The sequence below is a fragment of the Mobula hypostoma genome, chromosome 11 (assembly GCF_963921235.1).
Source record: "Mobula hypostoma chromosome 11, sMobHyp1.1, whole genome shotgun sequence".
Taxonomy (NCBI): Eukaryota; Metazoa; Chordata; class Chondrichthyes; order Myliobatiformes; family Myliobatidae; genus Mobula; species Mobula hypostoma.
In genome coordinates this window covers 57687572-57705643 of record NC_086107.1, presented here as the reverse complement: position 1 = coordinate 57705643, position 18072 = coordinate 57687572, and the positions used below count along the sequence as shown (strand labels likewise).

Below are 18072 nucleotides of genomic sequence, written 5' to 3'. Positions count from 1 at the left end.
GGAGAATGGCCAGACTAGTTCAAGCTGACAGGCAGTCAACATCATCTCAAATACCATGCATTACAACAGCGACGTACAGAAGAGCATCCCTGAATGCACAACGTGTTCAACCTTGAAGTGGATGGGCTACTGCAGTAGAAGACCGCAAACATCCACTCAGTGGCCACTTTATTAAGTACAGGAGGACCTCCTGTACCTAATAAAGTGGTCACTGTTTGTATATTCTATATGGCTATGATAATTTGTAAGAACATGCTGATGGTGAATGCATATCTTTATTTAGAGTAAGCAGGAACCTACCATTGACAGTAACTTTGCAAGAACACTTCACCTTCCCAAGAGGGTTTTCAGCAACAATGGTATATTCATCGGCGTCATCCATTTCTGTAATTGGAATTGTCAGTGTACAGACACCATTTGAGGATGTGTACCAATACTTGTGGTTCTCGGAGATATGGACCTTGCCTTTATACCAGGTAATGCTCGGCCGAGGATTGCCACTAATGGCACAGCTCATAGTACAATTATTGCCACAGTGAACAATGTGGTCCTTCAGTGGTGTAATGAACACAGGGGCATGAGTCCACTCTTTCTCCTGATATTCCTTACGTTGAAGACTGAAACGTTCTAGCAGAGGAAAGAGGAAGAATGTCAAGAAAGAATTTGCAGTTGAATAAAATCCCATTACTTGAGGATATGGCAAAGTACATTACTTTGAAGGGAAGTCGCTGTTGCAAATGGCAGTGCAGCTAATTACCACATATACGGGTAATAAAATGAAGGACCAATGTATTTACTGATTTTGATTATTGCCTGCTTGCTTTGCTATTGGAGTAGTGTCACAACCATCAAGAAAGAGTGGTGGAGACATGTTAACTCACAACATTTTAAAAGTATTTGGTATTCATGGTGCTTAATGACTAATATGGACACTGTGAACTGAAGGGTTTGTTCTGTGCAGTGTGACTCTCAAAGCAGGATGCAAACTGCCTGAAATATGGTCGATACATCTGATTACAATAACTTCTCTGGCAGTAATACACTCTCAGTAGTCCAAGAGAGTATTATTTACTCAATTGCTGTTGCATTTACAGCCACAAATTACTAATGATGTCAATGTGGGCTCCTATTACTCCTATTACTTATGGACAAAGCAAAATGCTTGCTTCTTGGTAAGCACATTAGGCAATAGTTCTGCTTCAGTTTGTGAAAGAAAACCTTGAATGTCTCCTGCCTCCCAGTGCCTTCCTACCTGAGAAACAACATGTAAATCATTGTCAGAATCTCTTAATTCATTTCTCATAGATTACACACCACATAAAATATAGACAGGGTTAAACAGTAGTCTCTACTCTGTCTAGTTGGGTTAATGAACCTCATGGTAATGAAAGATGCAATATGTTCTGGACACCCTTTTCCCAAAATACTGGTTCTCATTTCCCTTGCAAATATTAGACTTTCATTTTCTATAAACAGACCCATTTTGTATTTAAATCCCTGCTCCATGACATAGAAGCATTTGTCAAATATTCAAGTTATAAATAATTTTCATAAGAAGCAAATCAAATGTTGGAACGTTAGCTGGGGTAACTTTCTCAGTATTGAACTTGTCTCAATTTGTGTCCTGCTACTAATTTCCCTCTTGGATCACTGTCATCTCAGCCCTTTATCATGATTGCTAACAATTCTATCTGCTCTCCTGTTAATCTGGTGATATTTGTAACATTTTTTCTCTTGTAAATTTAGTATAGTGAGATTAATCTCTTATTTTGACTGTTGCCATAGTTGAACTTTCTTATTAGATAAATATCTGAGGGGAACTCAAAAAAAAGCTTAGAATAGTTAAATTGAAATTGTGATCCTTCAGAAATCCTTCAGAAATGTTTTTCTGTGAATAGGATACATGAAATATTTAACTTAAGCATACTCAACTCACTGATTCTTTAAAATAACATGCCAATCTGAACCCATGTGTATAAAAGTCAATTCTCATTCTTTATTAACCTTCTTCAACTAATATACCAAAAACTTGAACACTGTGTATGACACCACTACATAATTCTCTAGACATTCACAGTGGAATGGTCTCTACATATCTAAGCTATTCAGTAGCACAAAGGGCATACCTTTGTCCCTAGCAAGGTACCATGGCTCCTTCAAATCGAGTGGGTCACTGTCTCCAATATCATTCCGAGCAATTACCCTGAAGAAGTACTTCCTGCCTGGCAGCAGACCAGTCACTGTGAACTTATTACCAAATACACGGTCTGTTACAGTGTACCAGGTTGCAGTGCTGGCATCTCGCTTCATTATCACATACTGCACGCGACCATCCTCTATATTATCTGGAGTGTGATCCCAAGACAGTGTCACTGTGTTTGGAACTTCCTCAACCACGTGTAAGTTGGTAGGTGGACGTGGAAAATCTGAAAAGAAAGCATATTGCTGTTTATTTTTTATAACGTTTACCATTATTCAGGAATGTATTACTGCAAAAAGGACGTACAAATATTGTTAATTAGCCAAACATTTGAAGGAAAGCTCATCAATCAATGTTATAACTAATTAATTGATTAATCCTGACACAGGACAAGTGACTATAGAACCTCGATCATTCTCAGAAGTATAGCTCACTGATAGAATCATAACTTCCTCACAGGCTAGTTTAGAATATTACTCTGCTTGAAAAGTACTTAATCCATAATGCAAAAGTGCAGAGCTCAGATGAGTATAGCAGGGACACAGTTCCTATTATAGTTAAAGCATTAAACATATGCCATACACCTTTTTTAGGAATATAGAAGAATATTATACATCATTCAACAAGAAACAAGGGGGCTTTCACTGTGACCTGTCCCATCTCTTAAACAAAACCAACAAAAACAAATTAGCTCTAGCCACAAATAACAATGTATCACAGGATATGTTTTCCCAGTGAGGGCTCAATTCTATATTTTGGGGAATTTATCCACCTGCAGAGTTAATGGTTACATATGGAGACAAATTAATCCACAAGTTGAATGCTTTATGAAGAGAACAACACATATATAATGCTGGAGGAACCCAAGGGGCCAGACAGCATCTATGGAGAGAAATAAACAGTCCAATGTTTCAGACTGAGAGACTTCATCAAGACTGGAAAGGAAGAGGGAAGAAGCCAAAATAAGAAGGTGGAGGGAGGGGAAGGAGTACAAGCTGATGGGTGATAGGTGAAGCCAGGTGAGGGGGAAAGGAGGAAGTGAGAAACTGGGAGGTGATCAGTGAAAAGTTAAAAGGGCTGAAGCAAAAGAATCTGATAGCAGTAGACCATGGAGAAAGAGGAGGAGGAGAGGCACCAGAGGAGGAAGATGGGCAGGTAAGGAGAAGAGAAGGAGTAAAATGGAAGTCAGCATGGGGAATGGGAAAAAAAGAGGGGAGGGGGAGAAATTGCCGGAAGGAGAAATAGATGTTCGTGCCATCAGGTTGGAGGCTACCCAAATGTAATAAGAGATGTTTCTCCTCCAACTTGACAGTGGCCTCATCATGACAACAGAGGAGGCCATGGACCAACATGTCAGAATGGGAATGGAGTGTGGAATTAAAATGGTTGGCCACTGGGAAATCCCAACTCCGGCAGACAGAACAAAAGTACCCAACAAAGCAGTCTTCCAGTCTATGTTGGGTCTCTCTGGTGTAGAGGAGGCCGCACTGGTAGCACCAGACACAGTAGATGATCCTGACAGACTCACAGGTGAGTCTTCCTGGTGAGTCTGGAAGCTCTATTTGGGGCTCTGAGTGGTGGTGAGGGAAGAAGTGAATGGGCAGGTGTAGCACTTGTGCTGCTTACAGGGATATGTGCCAGGAGGGAGATTAGTGTGGAAGGACATAGACTGGGAGACCACTTTGATGGGCATCTTCACTCCTTCTGCAACAAGCAGGATTTCCCGGTGGCCAGCCATTTTAATTTGAAAAGAGGAATAAAACTGCTTTGAAAGGAAGAATAAAGCTTCACCTGTATGAAGCCCTGCAACATCTGGTGAACCTGTGACGTCTGTCTCAGAGGCCTACATCAGAACACCTTATTAAAGAATGAACCCTCACAAGACGTCAAGCCCTGATTGTGTACCTGGTAGTATTTAATATTTCAGTAGTACTTGACTAATGTTGTATATATGTTGTTTAACTGAGCATTCCTGCTCACAAATAATTCATTATGAATTATATGTAGAGATACGTGAATTGCATTCATCATGACACTACCACCTGACACGTGTGCACTTCACTTAAAGTAAAACTAAAGTACACAACTTATCTCCTGAATCTCCTGTTTATTTTTCAATTAGTTGTTGTGTTTTGGAGTAGGGCTTGGAAAAACTGTACCGATCAATTGCCCGTGGTGTTCAAAGACATGCTCAATCACTCACTGCTGCTGTAGGAGGTTCCCACTTGCTTCAAAAGGGTGACAGTCATGCCAGTGCCCAAGAAGAGCAGGGTGAGCTGCCTCAATGACTGTCACCCACTGGCACTGACATCTACTATGATGAAGTGCTTTGAGAAGTTGGTCATGGCCAGAATCAACTCCCGCCTAAGCAAGGACCTTGACCTGCTGCAATTTGCCTTTTGCCACATTAGGTCTACAGTGGATGCAATCTCACTGGCTCTCTACTCGGTCTTGGATTACCAGAAAAAATAGTTATACCTACATCAGGCTGCTGTTTATTGATAACAGCTCGGCATTCCTCATACCCTCGGTTCTAATCAACCAGCTCCAAAACCTGGGCCCCTGTACCTCTCTCTGAAACTGGATCCTTGACTTCCTCACCAGGAGATCACAACCTGTGCACTATTGTTTGGTGTGGAAGGCCACTGCACTGGAAAAAGCTACAGAAAGTTGTGAACTCTTCCTGCTCTATCATGGTCACTAGCCTCCCCAGCATCCAGGATACCTTCAAAAAGACAATATCTTATAATGGCAGAAACCATCATTAAGGACCCCCATCACTCAGGACGTGCCCTCTTCTCATTGCTACCATCAAGGAGGAGGTACAGGAGCCCGAAGACACACAGTCAACGTTTCAGGAACAGCTTCTTCCCCTTCGCCATCAGATTTCTGAATCAGCAATGACCCCATGAACACTATCTCAGTAATTTTTCCCTTTCTTTTTGCTTATTTATTTTAATACTTATTTATTTTAATTTTCTTTTTTTATATATACTTATTGTACTTGATAATTTTTATTATGTATTGCAAAATAGATAACAATAAACATAAATTACAATAATATATAAACATCAAATTTCACAACGTATGCTTGTGCTATTAAATGTGACTCTGATTCTGATTCTGAATGTGAGAGGTGTGGATGGTTATAGTCAAGGTGCAGATCGATGGGGCTAGGCAGAATAATAGTTTGGCATGGACTAGATGGGCTGAAGGGCCTGTTTCTGTGACTCTGTGCTCTATGACTCTCTCACTCTATGACAGATAATGGTAGGGCCCTGGAGACTACTGTAGAACAAATAGACCTGGAAATATAGGTGCATAGTTTCCTGAAAGTGGTCGTACAGGTGACAAGGGTGATGAAGAAGACAAATAGCATGACTTCCGTGCGTGACTTCCCCATTTAAGGCACTGAGTAAATTGGTGAATTGGTTGATTAAAAAAAAGATTAGTTTTGTTAGTAACAGATATATTGAAATATTGAAACATGCACTGAATGCTTCACTTTTATCAAATGAAATCAGTGGGGCCAGTGCACAGATATCGCCACACTTCTGTCACTAGCATAGAATGTCCACAACTCACTATCCCTAACCACATGTCCTTGGAATGTGGGAGGAAACCAGAGCACCTGAGGAAATCCTACACAGTCACATGGAGAATGAGGCAATTCCTTACAGGATGCGACAGTAATTGAACACCGATGGGTGATCACCGGCACTGCAAGGTGGTGTTCTAACCACTGAGTTACGGAGCCTCCCTCACTCCGCTACCATCAGATCCCTGAATACGTCACATGCACAGAGGTACAGTGAAAAACCTGTCTTGCACACCGTTCATACAGCCCAATTCACTACAGTGGTGCACTGAGATAATAGGAGGTAAAAAATAGCAGTGCAGAATGAAGTGTTACAATGGCAGAGAAAGTGCAGTGCAGTCAAACAATGAAGTATAAGATCATGATGAGGAAGATTGTGAGGTCAAGAACTCATCTTATCATAAAATGGAACTGTTCAATTGTCATAGACGAGGGAACAGAAGCTGTTCTTGACCCTGGTGGTGCACACATTCAGGCTTTAGTAATTTCTGCCCAGTGGGAACTGAAGAGAACAGAGAATGTTTGGGGTGGCTGGGCTCTTTGATTATGCCAGCTGCTTTACTGAGGCAGCAAGTGGTTAGAAAGAGTCCATAGAAGGAAAGCCAGTTTCCATATTGAGCTGTGTTCACAACTCTGCAGTTTCAGTAATTGCAGAGTTTAGGAATTGGGATGTCATGTTACTGATGTACAAGTCGTTGGAGAAACTATGCTTGGAGTTCTGTGCACAGTTCTAGTTGCCTAGCTACCGGAAGGATGTAAGTAGCTGGAAAGGATGCAGGGAAGATTCATGAGGGTGTTACGAGGACAGGAGGGCTTGAGTTATAATGAGAGGCTGGATAGACTGCACCTTTCTTTTCTGAAGAGTGTAGGAGCCTGAAGGGTGACCTTACAGGAGGTTATAAAATCAGGAGGACTAAAGATAAGATGGATGCTCACAGTCCTTTTCTCAGAGTAGGATCATCGAAAACTAGAGGACATAGATTTGAAAGAGTGTAAAGATTTGAAAGGGACCTGAGGGACAACATTTTCACTCAGAGCATGGTGGGATACAGAACAAGCTGCCAGTGAGTACAGATACATTGTGTAAAAGACATTTGTACAAGTATTTGGATAGAAAAAGCTTAGAGGGATATGGATCAAATACAGGCAATTAGGACTAATTCAGAAAGACTTGAGCTCAGAGAGACATTTTGATCAGCATGGAGGAGTTGGGTTGCGGGGCCTGTTTCTGAGTTGTTATTAATGTGAGGAATTCATCCGTAGATAGAGTGAGAGTCTGGGTTACTGTTGGAGAGCGACTCAGCTTAAGGTTGGTGAAAGGAGACAAGTTGGTGAAAAAATGAGGACATCGCTTATGGAGAGTGTAAAACCCTTCATTAGCGACAGTGTGAAGAACTCAGATGCTGATCAAATTGCATGGAGCTGTTGTTGTGCCTTTAATATGGAAGGTATTTACTGATAATGATATGCTATTATTCAATAGAAGGAAAAACTGAAATGCAACTAATATATTGATGAGGTGTGCACTGACTTGAGAGTAGACCTGGTGAACGTGAGCTTGATATTGCAGTACTAAATGTGGCTTTGTTTGTTATTATACCTGCAACTCGAATTCTAATATCATGGGACTTTTCTCCATAGTCATTTTTCAGCATAATCTTGTATATTCCTGAATCTGATCGCTGGGCACTCGAAATCAAAAACTGTGACATATTCGGTCCTTTTGTAATTGCCTCTCTGCCTTTGGTGGGAGTTCCGTCTTTCAGCCAGATCACATTTGGTAAAGGTGAGCCCTGCAACAAATGGTAACAAAATTAGATGAAGCATTCCATTTATTTACTGTTGCTGCAGTGTCTTACTTTCTCAAAAACTAGCACAAACATCTGTATATTTCAGAATAGAGCAGACAGAAGGGACTATTTATTCAGTCATAGATTCAAGCTGTATTGTATTTGAAAAGATTCCACCATTCCTGGAATTAAGTTGACAACAAGCTGTAACTTTCAGGGTATCAGCCGAAGTGCTTTGTGAACTGCTGAATCAAACAGAAATTCTGCTCTGAACAAGATCCATCCCCACCACCCCAGGAAATTGGGCACAGAGTTTATGTGGCCTGCTCAGCATTGTCGATCAATTGTAACTTGGGCCTCAATGTTGACAATGTTAGCAGGGAGAAAATACTGGCATTATTTTGCTTAACTTTCCAGTGAACTCAGTGAATTCTGTGGAGACAGCACTGATGAATCTATTCCCTGGAAAGTTCGGGTCTCAAAAACTTACAGAAAGGCCACTGCTAGCCAGTAGAACATGAGTTTTGCACCAGTGCTGAATTCAAATACTTGTTTCCTCAATCAATTCAAGGCTGTGTTGATGCAGTAAAGGCTCAGATTAATTTCATCACTAATTTCCTCTTTTGCCAAGATGTGCCTCCCAAGGTATGGGGAGACCATTCATGAAACTTTAATTCTAGAGGGCAGTGTGGTGGAATACACATGTGTGTGGTTAAGGTTGTGGATTGCAACCAGACATCACCAATCAGTTTTAGGATATCACCGGGGATGCTGCCTGCTCCTAAGGTCTTGTTATTTGTCATTTGGGATATAGCTTTCTCAACTTCAGGAATGACAACAAAGCCAATCTTAAAAGACTGTTGTGGGATAAACTCTAATGCCCTCAGGTTGAGGCCAGAGTCAAGATGAAGTCGTCTTCCAAGTATTCTTTCCAGTGATCCTGATTCTCCTAAATGTCTGATACGCTCATCCCCTTTACTGGATCTCAGCGGGATAGGGCCATGGGCCACAGCTAGGCTGTCTAGAACCCAGGCATGTCACGGATCTCAGTGAGTTGGTGAATCTCCATATAACCATATGAAATATACTGCATAGCTCAGCTTTTCTGCTGGATTGCTGACTCAGCAAGGACCAGGAACATAGTAAGGCTTACAGCCAACTTCGATGAGTACTGTACAATTAAAACATAGAAACTTAAATAAAGTGCAATATTGACCCATTTAAATGGTGTGCACAAAGGAGGCAATGCTGGTCTGCTTGATATTTGCCAATAGGCCAATATTTCCTTTTAACTGTTAGGCTCTGTGTGAGTACTCAGTTGACAATGAAATGAGAATGAGGCCAGTAGTGCTACAGGAGAATTATTCCATGTCTTCTGGTCTATATTATTGCACCTTATCTAGGATAGACAAGGTTAAAGTCAAATCTTATTTCTTTATTGAGATTCATCTTTCAAGGAATATTAATATTATTAACCCACACTATAGTTTTGTCTCTAGTAGCTGTATGATCTGAAACTCTTGACTTACCGAGAAGCCCACGTTAATGCACAATGCTGCACCTGCACGGACCACCATGCTGTTTGGCATTCTGGCATCCAGAAATCTGGGAGAAGCTATAAATAAAATAAAATGCGTCACAGGGAGGATTTCTATCACATAGCAATGTCACACAAAGTCATAGGACCAAATAGAGGTTCATGCCTCCCTTTTGGCAAGTTACTATACTCTGAAAGTTCTTAGTTCAATCAATAATCTAACTGGTCATTTGAAAATAAATGAATCTAGGCACAGAAAACACTAAATAACATCTCTCTTATAGTTTGGAAGTCTAAATCCGACCAATGCAACAAGAGCAGTAGATCACATGCTACAGAATCCTTTGTGGCTTAGTGATAGATTTCTATTTTAAAATTGCATACGATATCACCTAAGTTACAGAGAAAGGTTGATCAAGTTGGGTCATTATTCTTTGGAACATAGAAGGTTGAGGGGAGATTTGATAGAGGTATTTAAAATTATGAGGGGGATAGATAGAGTTGACATGGATAGGCTTTTTTCATTGAGAGTGGGGGAGATCCAAACAAGACGACATGAGTTGAGAGTTAAAGGGCAAAAGTTTCGGGGTAACATGAGGGGGAACTTCTTTACTCAGACAGTGGTAGCTGTGTGGAACGAGCTTCCAGCAGAAGTGGTTGAGGCAGGTTCGATGTTGTTGTTTAAATTTAAATTGGACACCCAAATGGACAGGAAAGGAATGGAGGGTTATGAGCTGAGTGCAGGTCGGTGGGACTAGGTGAGAGTAAGAGTTTGGCATGGACTAGAAGGGCCGAGATGGCCTGTTTCCATGCTGTAATTGTTATATGGTTATATCATTATTAACTTTGATGACTGCCTAGAAAGAATTAATCAAAAATCACCCCTTTAAGGCCATACATAAAGAAAATGGTAATGCTTGATTGTCAAAACTCATGTGAACTGCCATCTCAAATCACTGCATTACTAAGGAAGCACTGTACTTTTCAACCATAATCCCTAGGAAATTGCGTCAGACTCTTAGCATTTCTTGAAAAATTGACTCAAATTGAAGTTCATATTCTGTATAAGAACTTGTTCTGGAAAGCATGTTAAGCAAAATATAATAAGGGTGAAAAAGTAGCTTTAATAAAAAATCTAATTTAGGAAATAGGCAGGATCAAAACTCACTCTCCAGTCTGTGCCTGGGAGAGGCCTAGATAAACATTAGTAGCCTCAGGCAGGGTGCTGCTAATTCTTGTGGGTGGCTGACTATTCTTTCACTATGTTGTGCCTGATTACCATGAATAAAGAGTGTTATCATAGTTGATGGTGAGATTGAGAGCCTTCTGCACTTCAGAGGGCATCATTAGAACTGGATGCTCAAAATGTTCTTATTTAGGTATAAATTTATAGAGTCTCACACTATTGTTTTAACTTTTCATTAATATTCTAAACCAAACTTCTGGTAAACATACAAAGCAAAATTTAATAAGGGTGATAAAATACATTTAACACAAAATCTAAGATTGGGGATAGGTAAAATCAAAGACTTCCTCTTCAGTTTTTGCTTAGAGTCACATTCCTCTAAGAAATTGTTTTCTCAGCAAAGTTAAATAAATAAAGAATATTTACCTGGTGGTGGCATGGCATATATGCCCTTGTTAAGTTTGGTAGGTTCTCCCACACCTCCTTCATTTACTGCTCTGATTCTGAAGAAATATTTGCCTCGCTCCTGCAGGCCTCCCACTGTGTAATTTGTGCTGGTAATGGGGATCTTACTGCACTTTGTCCATTCTTTAGCATCATCAGCCCTCATTTCCAAGATATATCCCTGAGGCTCATCACCCATCTCTGGTTTATCCCAGGTTAGGGAGATACTTGAGTTGGTAGAATCTGTCACCTTAATATCCTTCACCTTTCCGGGAGCCCCTGAGTAATGAAGTCAAAATTATTATCGATTGTTACTTCGGAACAACTCAACCTGAAAGCATTCAATTCACAGCAAAATGATTTCCATATTAGCATTGTTCAGGTGCACTGAAAAACCTATTACTCGAGAAATTACTATTATTCTGAAGCATTATGCCTTTGAAATCTCTGTAATAATGAGCTCTAACTTGAGGGAGGCCAAAGTCTGAATCATGCTTTCCGGCTGCGAATCCATCATGAAGCGCTTGCAAGGCAATGGGCCTGGTAATGTAACGACATACATTTACGTTAGCAACACACACAAAATGCTGGAGGAGCTCAGCAGGTCAGGCACCGTCTATAGAAGTGAATAAACAGATGACGATTCTCCTCGAATCTGACAGGAGAGGAGAGTGGACTAGGGGTGAAAGGGAAGAAGGAAAGACACTGGGAAAGATGATAGGCAGGTGAGGAGAAGAGTTAAGAGGCCAGAGTGGGGAATAGAAGAAGAAGGGAGAAGAAGGGGAAAAATTACAGGAAGGGAAAACCAATGCTCATGCCACCAGGTTGGAGGCTACCAAGATGGAACATGAGGTGTTGCTCCTCCACTGAGAGTGGCTTCATCATGGCAAAAGAGGAGGCCATGGGCAGACATGTTGGAACAGGAATGAAGATAGGAATTAAAATGACATTACTCTGCACGACCATGAAGACTTACTGATTAACATGAGGAAACTGTATTTATTGTATTTAGATTCTGACATCAAGTGCTGTTCATCTGCCTTTAGTAACGGTGAAGATCCATTGCCCAGTCCAGATACACATAAAGATTCTTCTCCCTGAGCCAGACTGATTTTTAATTCTCACTGTATATTTTACTTTGATTTAAAATTAAAATCAGTCAAACAGCTGAGTAATCACATTGTCAAGTTTGCTGCCGACACAAAAGTGGTGGTGAGGTTCATCACCAACAGTGATGAGATGGTCTATAGAGAGGAGGTGGAAGACCTCGAAGCCTGGTGCCGTCAAATAACCTTTTCCTCAATAAGGAAAGAGAGATAGTTAATGACTTCTGGAGAACTTGGACTCACACCGCTCTTTACATCAGCAGTACAGCAGTAGAAACTAGAATCAGTTTCAAACTCCTGGGAGTGAATGTCTATCACAACATCCCATTGTCCCAGAATGCATGCTGCACAATCAAGAAAGCTCACCTATGCCTCTACATTATGAGGAGGCTAAAGAGAGCTGAACTATGCACATCAATACTCACGACCTTCTCAGACATGCAGCAGAGAACATCTTAGCATGTTGCATCACTGCATGGTATAGAAATTGTACTGTAGCAAACAGGAAGGCTTTAGAATGGGTAGTCAAAATTGCCCAATATATCACCAGGACCAGCCAACCTACTATCAAGGACATATATACAGAAAGAGGCCAACCATATCACGAAGGATCCCAACTGCTATTTGTCCCACTCTCATCAGTAACATCCATTCCTGTACCGCCAGACTCAAAAACAGTTACATTATGCCACCTACTAACCCACTCCTCCACACATCCCAGCACCACTACCTTGTCATTTCCTGTCAGTCACTTTATGTAGCGATACCTCTACACCTAGCATAATTGGATATACTTATCACCAATCTATGTATATAAGCGATCTTATGTATTTATATCTATGGATTGCTGGACTCGCATGGGTCCCAGCGATGTCTGCCTGTTTGTCGGCTATGTGGAACAGTCTATGTTCCAAGCCTACACCGGTGACCTTCCCGTACTTTTCCTATGTTGCATCGATGACTACATTGGTGTTGCTTCCTGCACCTGTGCCTTCAATTTCCACCCTGCCCTCAAATTCCCTTGGTCCATTTCTCACACCTCCCTTCCCTTTCTCGATCTCACTGTCTCTATCTCTGGAGACAGCTTATCTACCGATGTCTAATCCAAACCCATGGACTCTCACAGCTACCTAGACTACACCTCATCCCACCCTACTAGTAAAAATGCCATCCCCTTCTCTCAATTCCTCCATCTCCTCCTCTTCTCTCAGGATGAGGCTTTTCATTCTAAACCGAAGGAGATGTCCTCCTTTTTCAAAGAAAGGGGCTTCCCTTACTCCACTATTAACACTGCCCTTAACTGCATTGCTTCCACTTCACGCACATCTGCCTTCACCACATCCTCCCGCCACTCTCCCAGGGATAGGGTTCCTTTTGTCCTCTCCTACCACACCAGCCTCCACGACCAGCAAATAATTCTCCTAAACCTCCGCCACCATCAACGGAATCCCGCCACCAAACCCATCCTTCCCTCGCCCCACCCCACTTTTTGCTTTCTGCAGGGATCGCTCCCTACGTGACTCCCTTGTCCATTCATCCCTCTCCACTGATCTCCCTCCTGGCACTTATCCTTATAAGTGGAACAAGTGCGACACCTGCCACTACACCTCCTCCCTCACTACCATCCAGGGCCCTAAACAGTTCTTCCAGGTGAGGCAACACTTCACCTGTGAGTCTGTTGGGGTCATTTACTCTGTTCAGTGCTCCCGGTGCGGTCTCCTGTTTATCGATGAGACCCGACATAGATTGGCAGACCGCTTCGCCGTGCACCTACGCTCCATCTGCCAGAACAAGCGGGATCTCCCAGTGGCCATCCATTTTAGTTCCACTTCCCATTCCCATTCCGATATGTCCATCCATGGCCTTCTCCACTGTCGTGATAAGGCCACATGTAGGTTGGAGGAACTTCACCCTATATTCTGTTTGGGTAGCTTCCAACCTGATGGTATGAACATCAATTTCTCAAACTTCCGCTAATGGCACCTAACCCCCAACCCTCCTCCTTCATTTCCCATCCCCTTTTCCCTCTCTCAACTCATCTTATCAATCAACTTCCCAGCTCTTTACTTCATCCCTCCCCCTCCAGGTTTCACCTATCACCCGGTGGTTCTCTCTCTCTCTGTCCCACCTTTTAAACCTACTCTAAGCGTATTTTTTCTAGTCCTGCTGAAGGGTTTCGGCCCAAAATGCCGACTGTACTTTTTCCATAGATGCTGCCTGGCCTGCTGAGTTCCTCCAGCATTTCGTGTGTGTTTATATCAATTTATATAAATTTATATCAATTTATATCAATTGTGTTTTTTTTTAATTATTCTCTTTTACACTCTCATAATGAAAATGATATTAAGCAACCTTGAATCTTGAATCTTGGTCTTGAAATATCCATTAGTTTGAATCCATGTTGGAGTTCAGTTAATTGAAAACAATTTGCTTAAAACCAAGGGGATTGTAATGTTTTGAATATTGGGTTAGATCAGTATCACAGGGGCCTAAATAATTTCCATGCAAATTTAAGAATTTGAATTTAGCTTAAAAAATCTGGAGATCATTTAGAAAGTTATCAGATGCTGAAACTTTTGTACTGTTCGCAAAACTTTACTGGCTGCTTGACACCAGGTAGAGAAGCGATTTAAGATAGGTTATGTAAACAAGGTAAGGATCTTGTTACTCACGGATGGGGTTTCTGGCCACCACTGAGCTGGATGCAGTGCTCGGCTGACCAACTCCTGCACGGTTAATTGCTGTAACACGAAACTCATACTCCATATCCTCCAGCAATCCATCAGCAGTGAACTTGGTGTCTGGATGAGAAATACATATAGTTTTACCGGGAAGATGTAGGATTTAGAGACAATGCTTCCAAGTCATAGCAAAGAGGTTCCACAAAGCTTTTTTGCATCTTCAACAGCAGTAGAATAGTGTAGTCACTTCCCCCAAAACAGGGGTCATAACGTGTATGTTTCAAATCAATTTGAAAAAGTTTAATCTTACAAAATACCTCATCACCTCAATTTGTGCATCAAGTCACATGGTGCTGTTAGAGCCTATGCAATAAGCTGACAATACATCAGTGAAGAGTGCTCCTGGGATCCTCACGATGAGATTTAGGTTCCATTGTAGATCTGGAGTACTGCTTGCACAATATTTAGAGGATCTTGTGCTCTGTTATCACATGTTACGTGCAGCAGAGTTTTGTCACCAAAAGAACAAAGCCACTGCTGCAGCAGGACAAGGTGGACGAGGACGAAATGGATGGCAATAGATGGTAGCAAATAAAGTAAAGTTAGCACTGGTAGCTACATTGCCACTTACTCACAAACGTACATTCCCTTACAACAGATATTGTTATCCCATAAATTTGAAATGTCAAATTACCACAACCCCACATCAATATAAAGCAACTTTAAATAGAAACCACATGATGTTTTCTATCAATTTTATTACAACTTACCTGTATCTCCACTAGGTAAACAACTTTCACATCACTTTATGTCTGGGAATGACTGAATGACTCTACAGCAGTTGAAAAACATCAAAGTCGGGTTTTAAATTCTTTTAGTCACTGCTCAGGTTTAATTTGTTGCTCCAGCAATGAGTCTTACTGCTGGGATTTGAATGAAATCCTGCCAAATTTTAGAGGAGTTGAGCTAATCTGATTAACAGTCTGGCAAGAGCCAGCACACCACGTATCATTCACTCTGATGGTGGACTATGCCTAAGGCCCTGCAACTGATGATGCACTACAGTTTGTTGATGAAGGATGTCCAGTCCTCCCATGGCTATTGAGCTCATGATGGCTTGGACGTTCTCTCCCGAGGTAATGTAGTGGTTAGCATAATGGTATTACAGTGCCAGAGACCCAGGTTCAATTCCTCCACTGTCCTTATGGGGTATGTACAGCATGGGATTCCTCTGGATGCTCACATCCAAAGATGCACAGGTTAGTATGTTAATTGGTCACATGCGTGTAATTGAGCAGCACAGGCTTGTTGGGCATTGGGGCCTCTTACCATGCTATATCTTTGAATAAAATTTAGAAAAACAGATGTGTATCTTTGCAATTTGCTGTTGTTTATGTCCATCGCAAACACCCTTCTCCATTAAACAGGAGGGAAGACTATTGTGTTTACACATGCATGATTGAAATAGCTATTGTGCTTGAATAGTAGTAAATGTGTGAAAGGTGTGTAAGTATTGGAACAGCAGCATGTGAAGTAGAGATATGGTATATGAGAGTATTGGGAGTAGCCTATATACTATATGTTAGAGAACTGTAAAGAAATATTGTAAAAGCGTAATACTAGAGGTGATAGAAATCTGAATAAAAACAGAAGGTGGTCCGGATGTCACGACATGCTGCTTAAATTTTGGCTTTCAAGCAGGTGTGTGCAACATGTGACTATGTGCATGCGTGTGTTTGTATTACCTGCGTTTGTCGGTCTACCTGCCTGTCTGCACGCAAACACATCTTATTTCAGCACAGTGATTACTCTACACCGGAGGGTTATAGGGGATTAATTATTGAAGTCATATGAACATGAGATGGATAGATTTCTAAGTATTAAGGGAATCAAGGGATATGTGGAATATTCAGGAAAATGAAGAATTAACTGTATATTTTTATTTCTGCAGAGCCTCATTCTGGCATTGATTTAACTTCTTTCAACTTAATTTTAGTTTGTTGTGATCCCTGTTTCTCATGGGGTGATTACTCTTTTTAATCAGCATGTGTGAATCTGGAGGCCCACTCCTGTTACTATAGCACCTCCTGAGCAGTTGTTACTATACACTGTGTTCCAGCTGTTGTTCAACGATTTGTAGCAGTGATGCTGTTCTAGAAGTCAGCCATGCTCTAAGAGTTGGACCATTGACTGAAGTTAGTGCTGGTTAATTTTCACAGATTAACAATATTAAGGAGATTGTGATCACATTAACATTTTTGAAACCAAAATCCAGAAAAGGAGTACAATGTGTTGCTCATAAGCGACAAGTGATAAATTTCTTGGTACCTGTCCTTAGCTACTTTACTCATTGTATTCTTACGTTATTTACATTTGGGAAAGAAGGTACAGGCACAAGACACTGCAGATGCTGGAATGTGAACCAACACACTAAACATAGAGGAACTCAATGGGTTAGACAGCACCTTTGGAGGGAAATTTTGAAACCCTTCATCTGGACTACAGAGTTCCTCCAAGGAAAGAATATATGTATTCTTCCTCATTAGAATGATAAAACTGTGAAAAAAAATGAATGTTAAGGACACTCAAAAATAAAGACACACATTCCTTAGAAGAACTTCAGAACTATATCCATATTGAATCAAGGTGTTTCTCCCTGAAAGGAACTATACATTTATAATGAACAAGGGTAGGTGTAATTTGCTGATCAAAACTATTGTACCCTCCAACAAGAGAAATTGTAAGAGGTATTCAATAGGTCAGTGAAGAACGAGGAAGCAGAAACCTTAAAGTTGTGACTGATGTCTGCATCATCAGAAGAAAGGAAAGCACTCCGACACTTAGGCTTCATTACTTCCATGTGACAGGAAAAGTTCTTAATTCAGGTCATTGAGAGAGGAAATACCAGTCACATTTACATCATGTGCCCAATGTTTTTGGCCTTGTACTCCAAAAAGGACAGCATCCTGAAGAGAGTGCACCTTTGCCTTTATTGAATATATTTTAAATGAGGGATCTTTCGCTTAGAAAATGACCTATGACCTGAACCACAAGAAATTGACCATTATCTTCCTGACAATGGGAAAATCTAAAAAATAAATAAAGCAGCCAGAAGCGAACCTTGAATTGGCTCCTTTGTGGCAGGAATCCAATGATGACTGCCCTTCTTCCTTCTCTCCACAATATACCCAAGCACCGGGGCACCTCCATCCTGTGCTGGTGGTGTCCATGCAATGGTGATTGCATCCTTGGAAACATCTGTAACCTGCGGCTGAGATGGCATTCCAGGTGACTCTGAGAATATAATGGAAAAATAAACATTTGTTGTAAAATAATTTAATCACTGTAAGCTCAACAGGATAATGACGCTGTAAAATTTTATGATGGAAAAGGACCTGATTAAAAAAGAGACCTGTCATTTATTATTATTATCGTTTGATTTGAGTTAATAAAGATGGTCCTTTTCTGATGCTTGAGTATATGGATTTGGTTGGCGAATTGATGTCTTTTTTTTATGGAGTATAGCTCCG

At 41.1% G+C, this 18072-nt stretch overlaps 1 protein-coding gene across 1 annotated transcript in view; it reads right to left on the bottom strand.

The window, feature by feature from the left end:
* The window catches only part of LOC134354297 (immunoglobulin superfamily member 22-like), a 75129-nt gene that overhangs the window by 4137 nt on the left and 52920 nt on the right, over positions 1-18072 (bottom strand). Inside the window, exons 16-22 of the mRNA XM_063063227.1 lie at positions 17663-17836; positions 14534-14662; positions 10738-11034; positions 9118-9203; positions 7399-7591; positions 2127-2426; positions 301-627 (exon numbers count right to left, since the gene is read on the bottom strand). Of these exons, the coding sequence (XP_062919297.1) occupies positions 301-627; positions 2127-2426; positions 7399-7591; positions 9118-9203; positions 10738-11034; positions 14534-14662; positions 17663-17836 (1506 nt within the window). The remainder of the gene's footprint in view (positions 1-300; positions 628-2126; positions 2427-7398; positions 7592-9117; positions 9204-10737; positions 11035-14533; positions 14663-17662; positions 17837-18072) is intronic.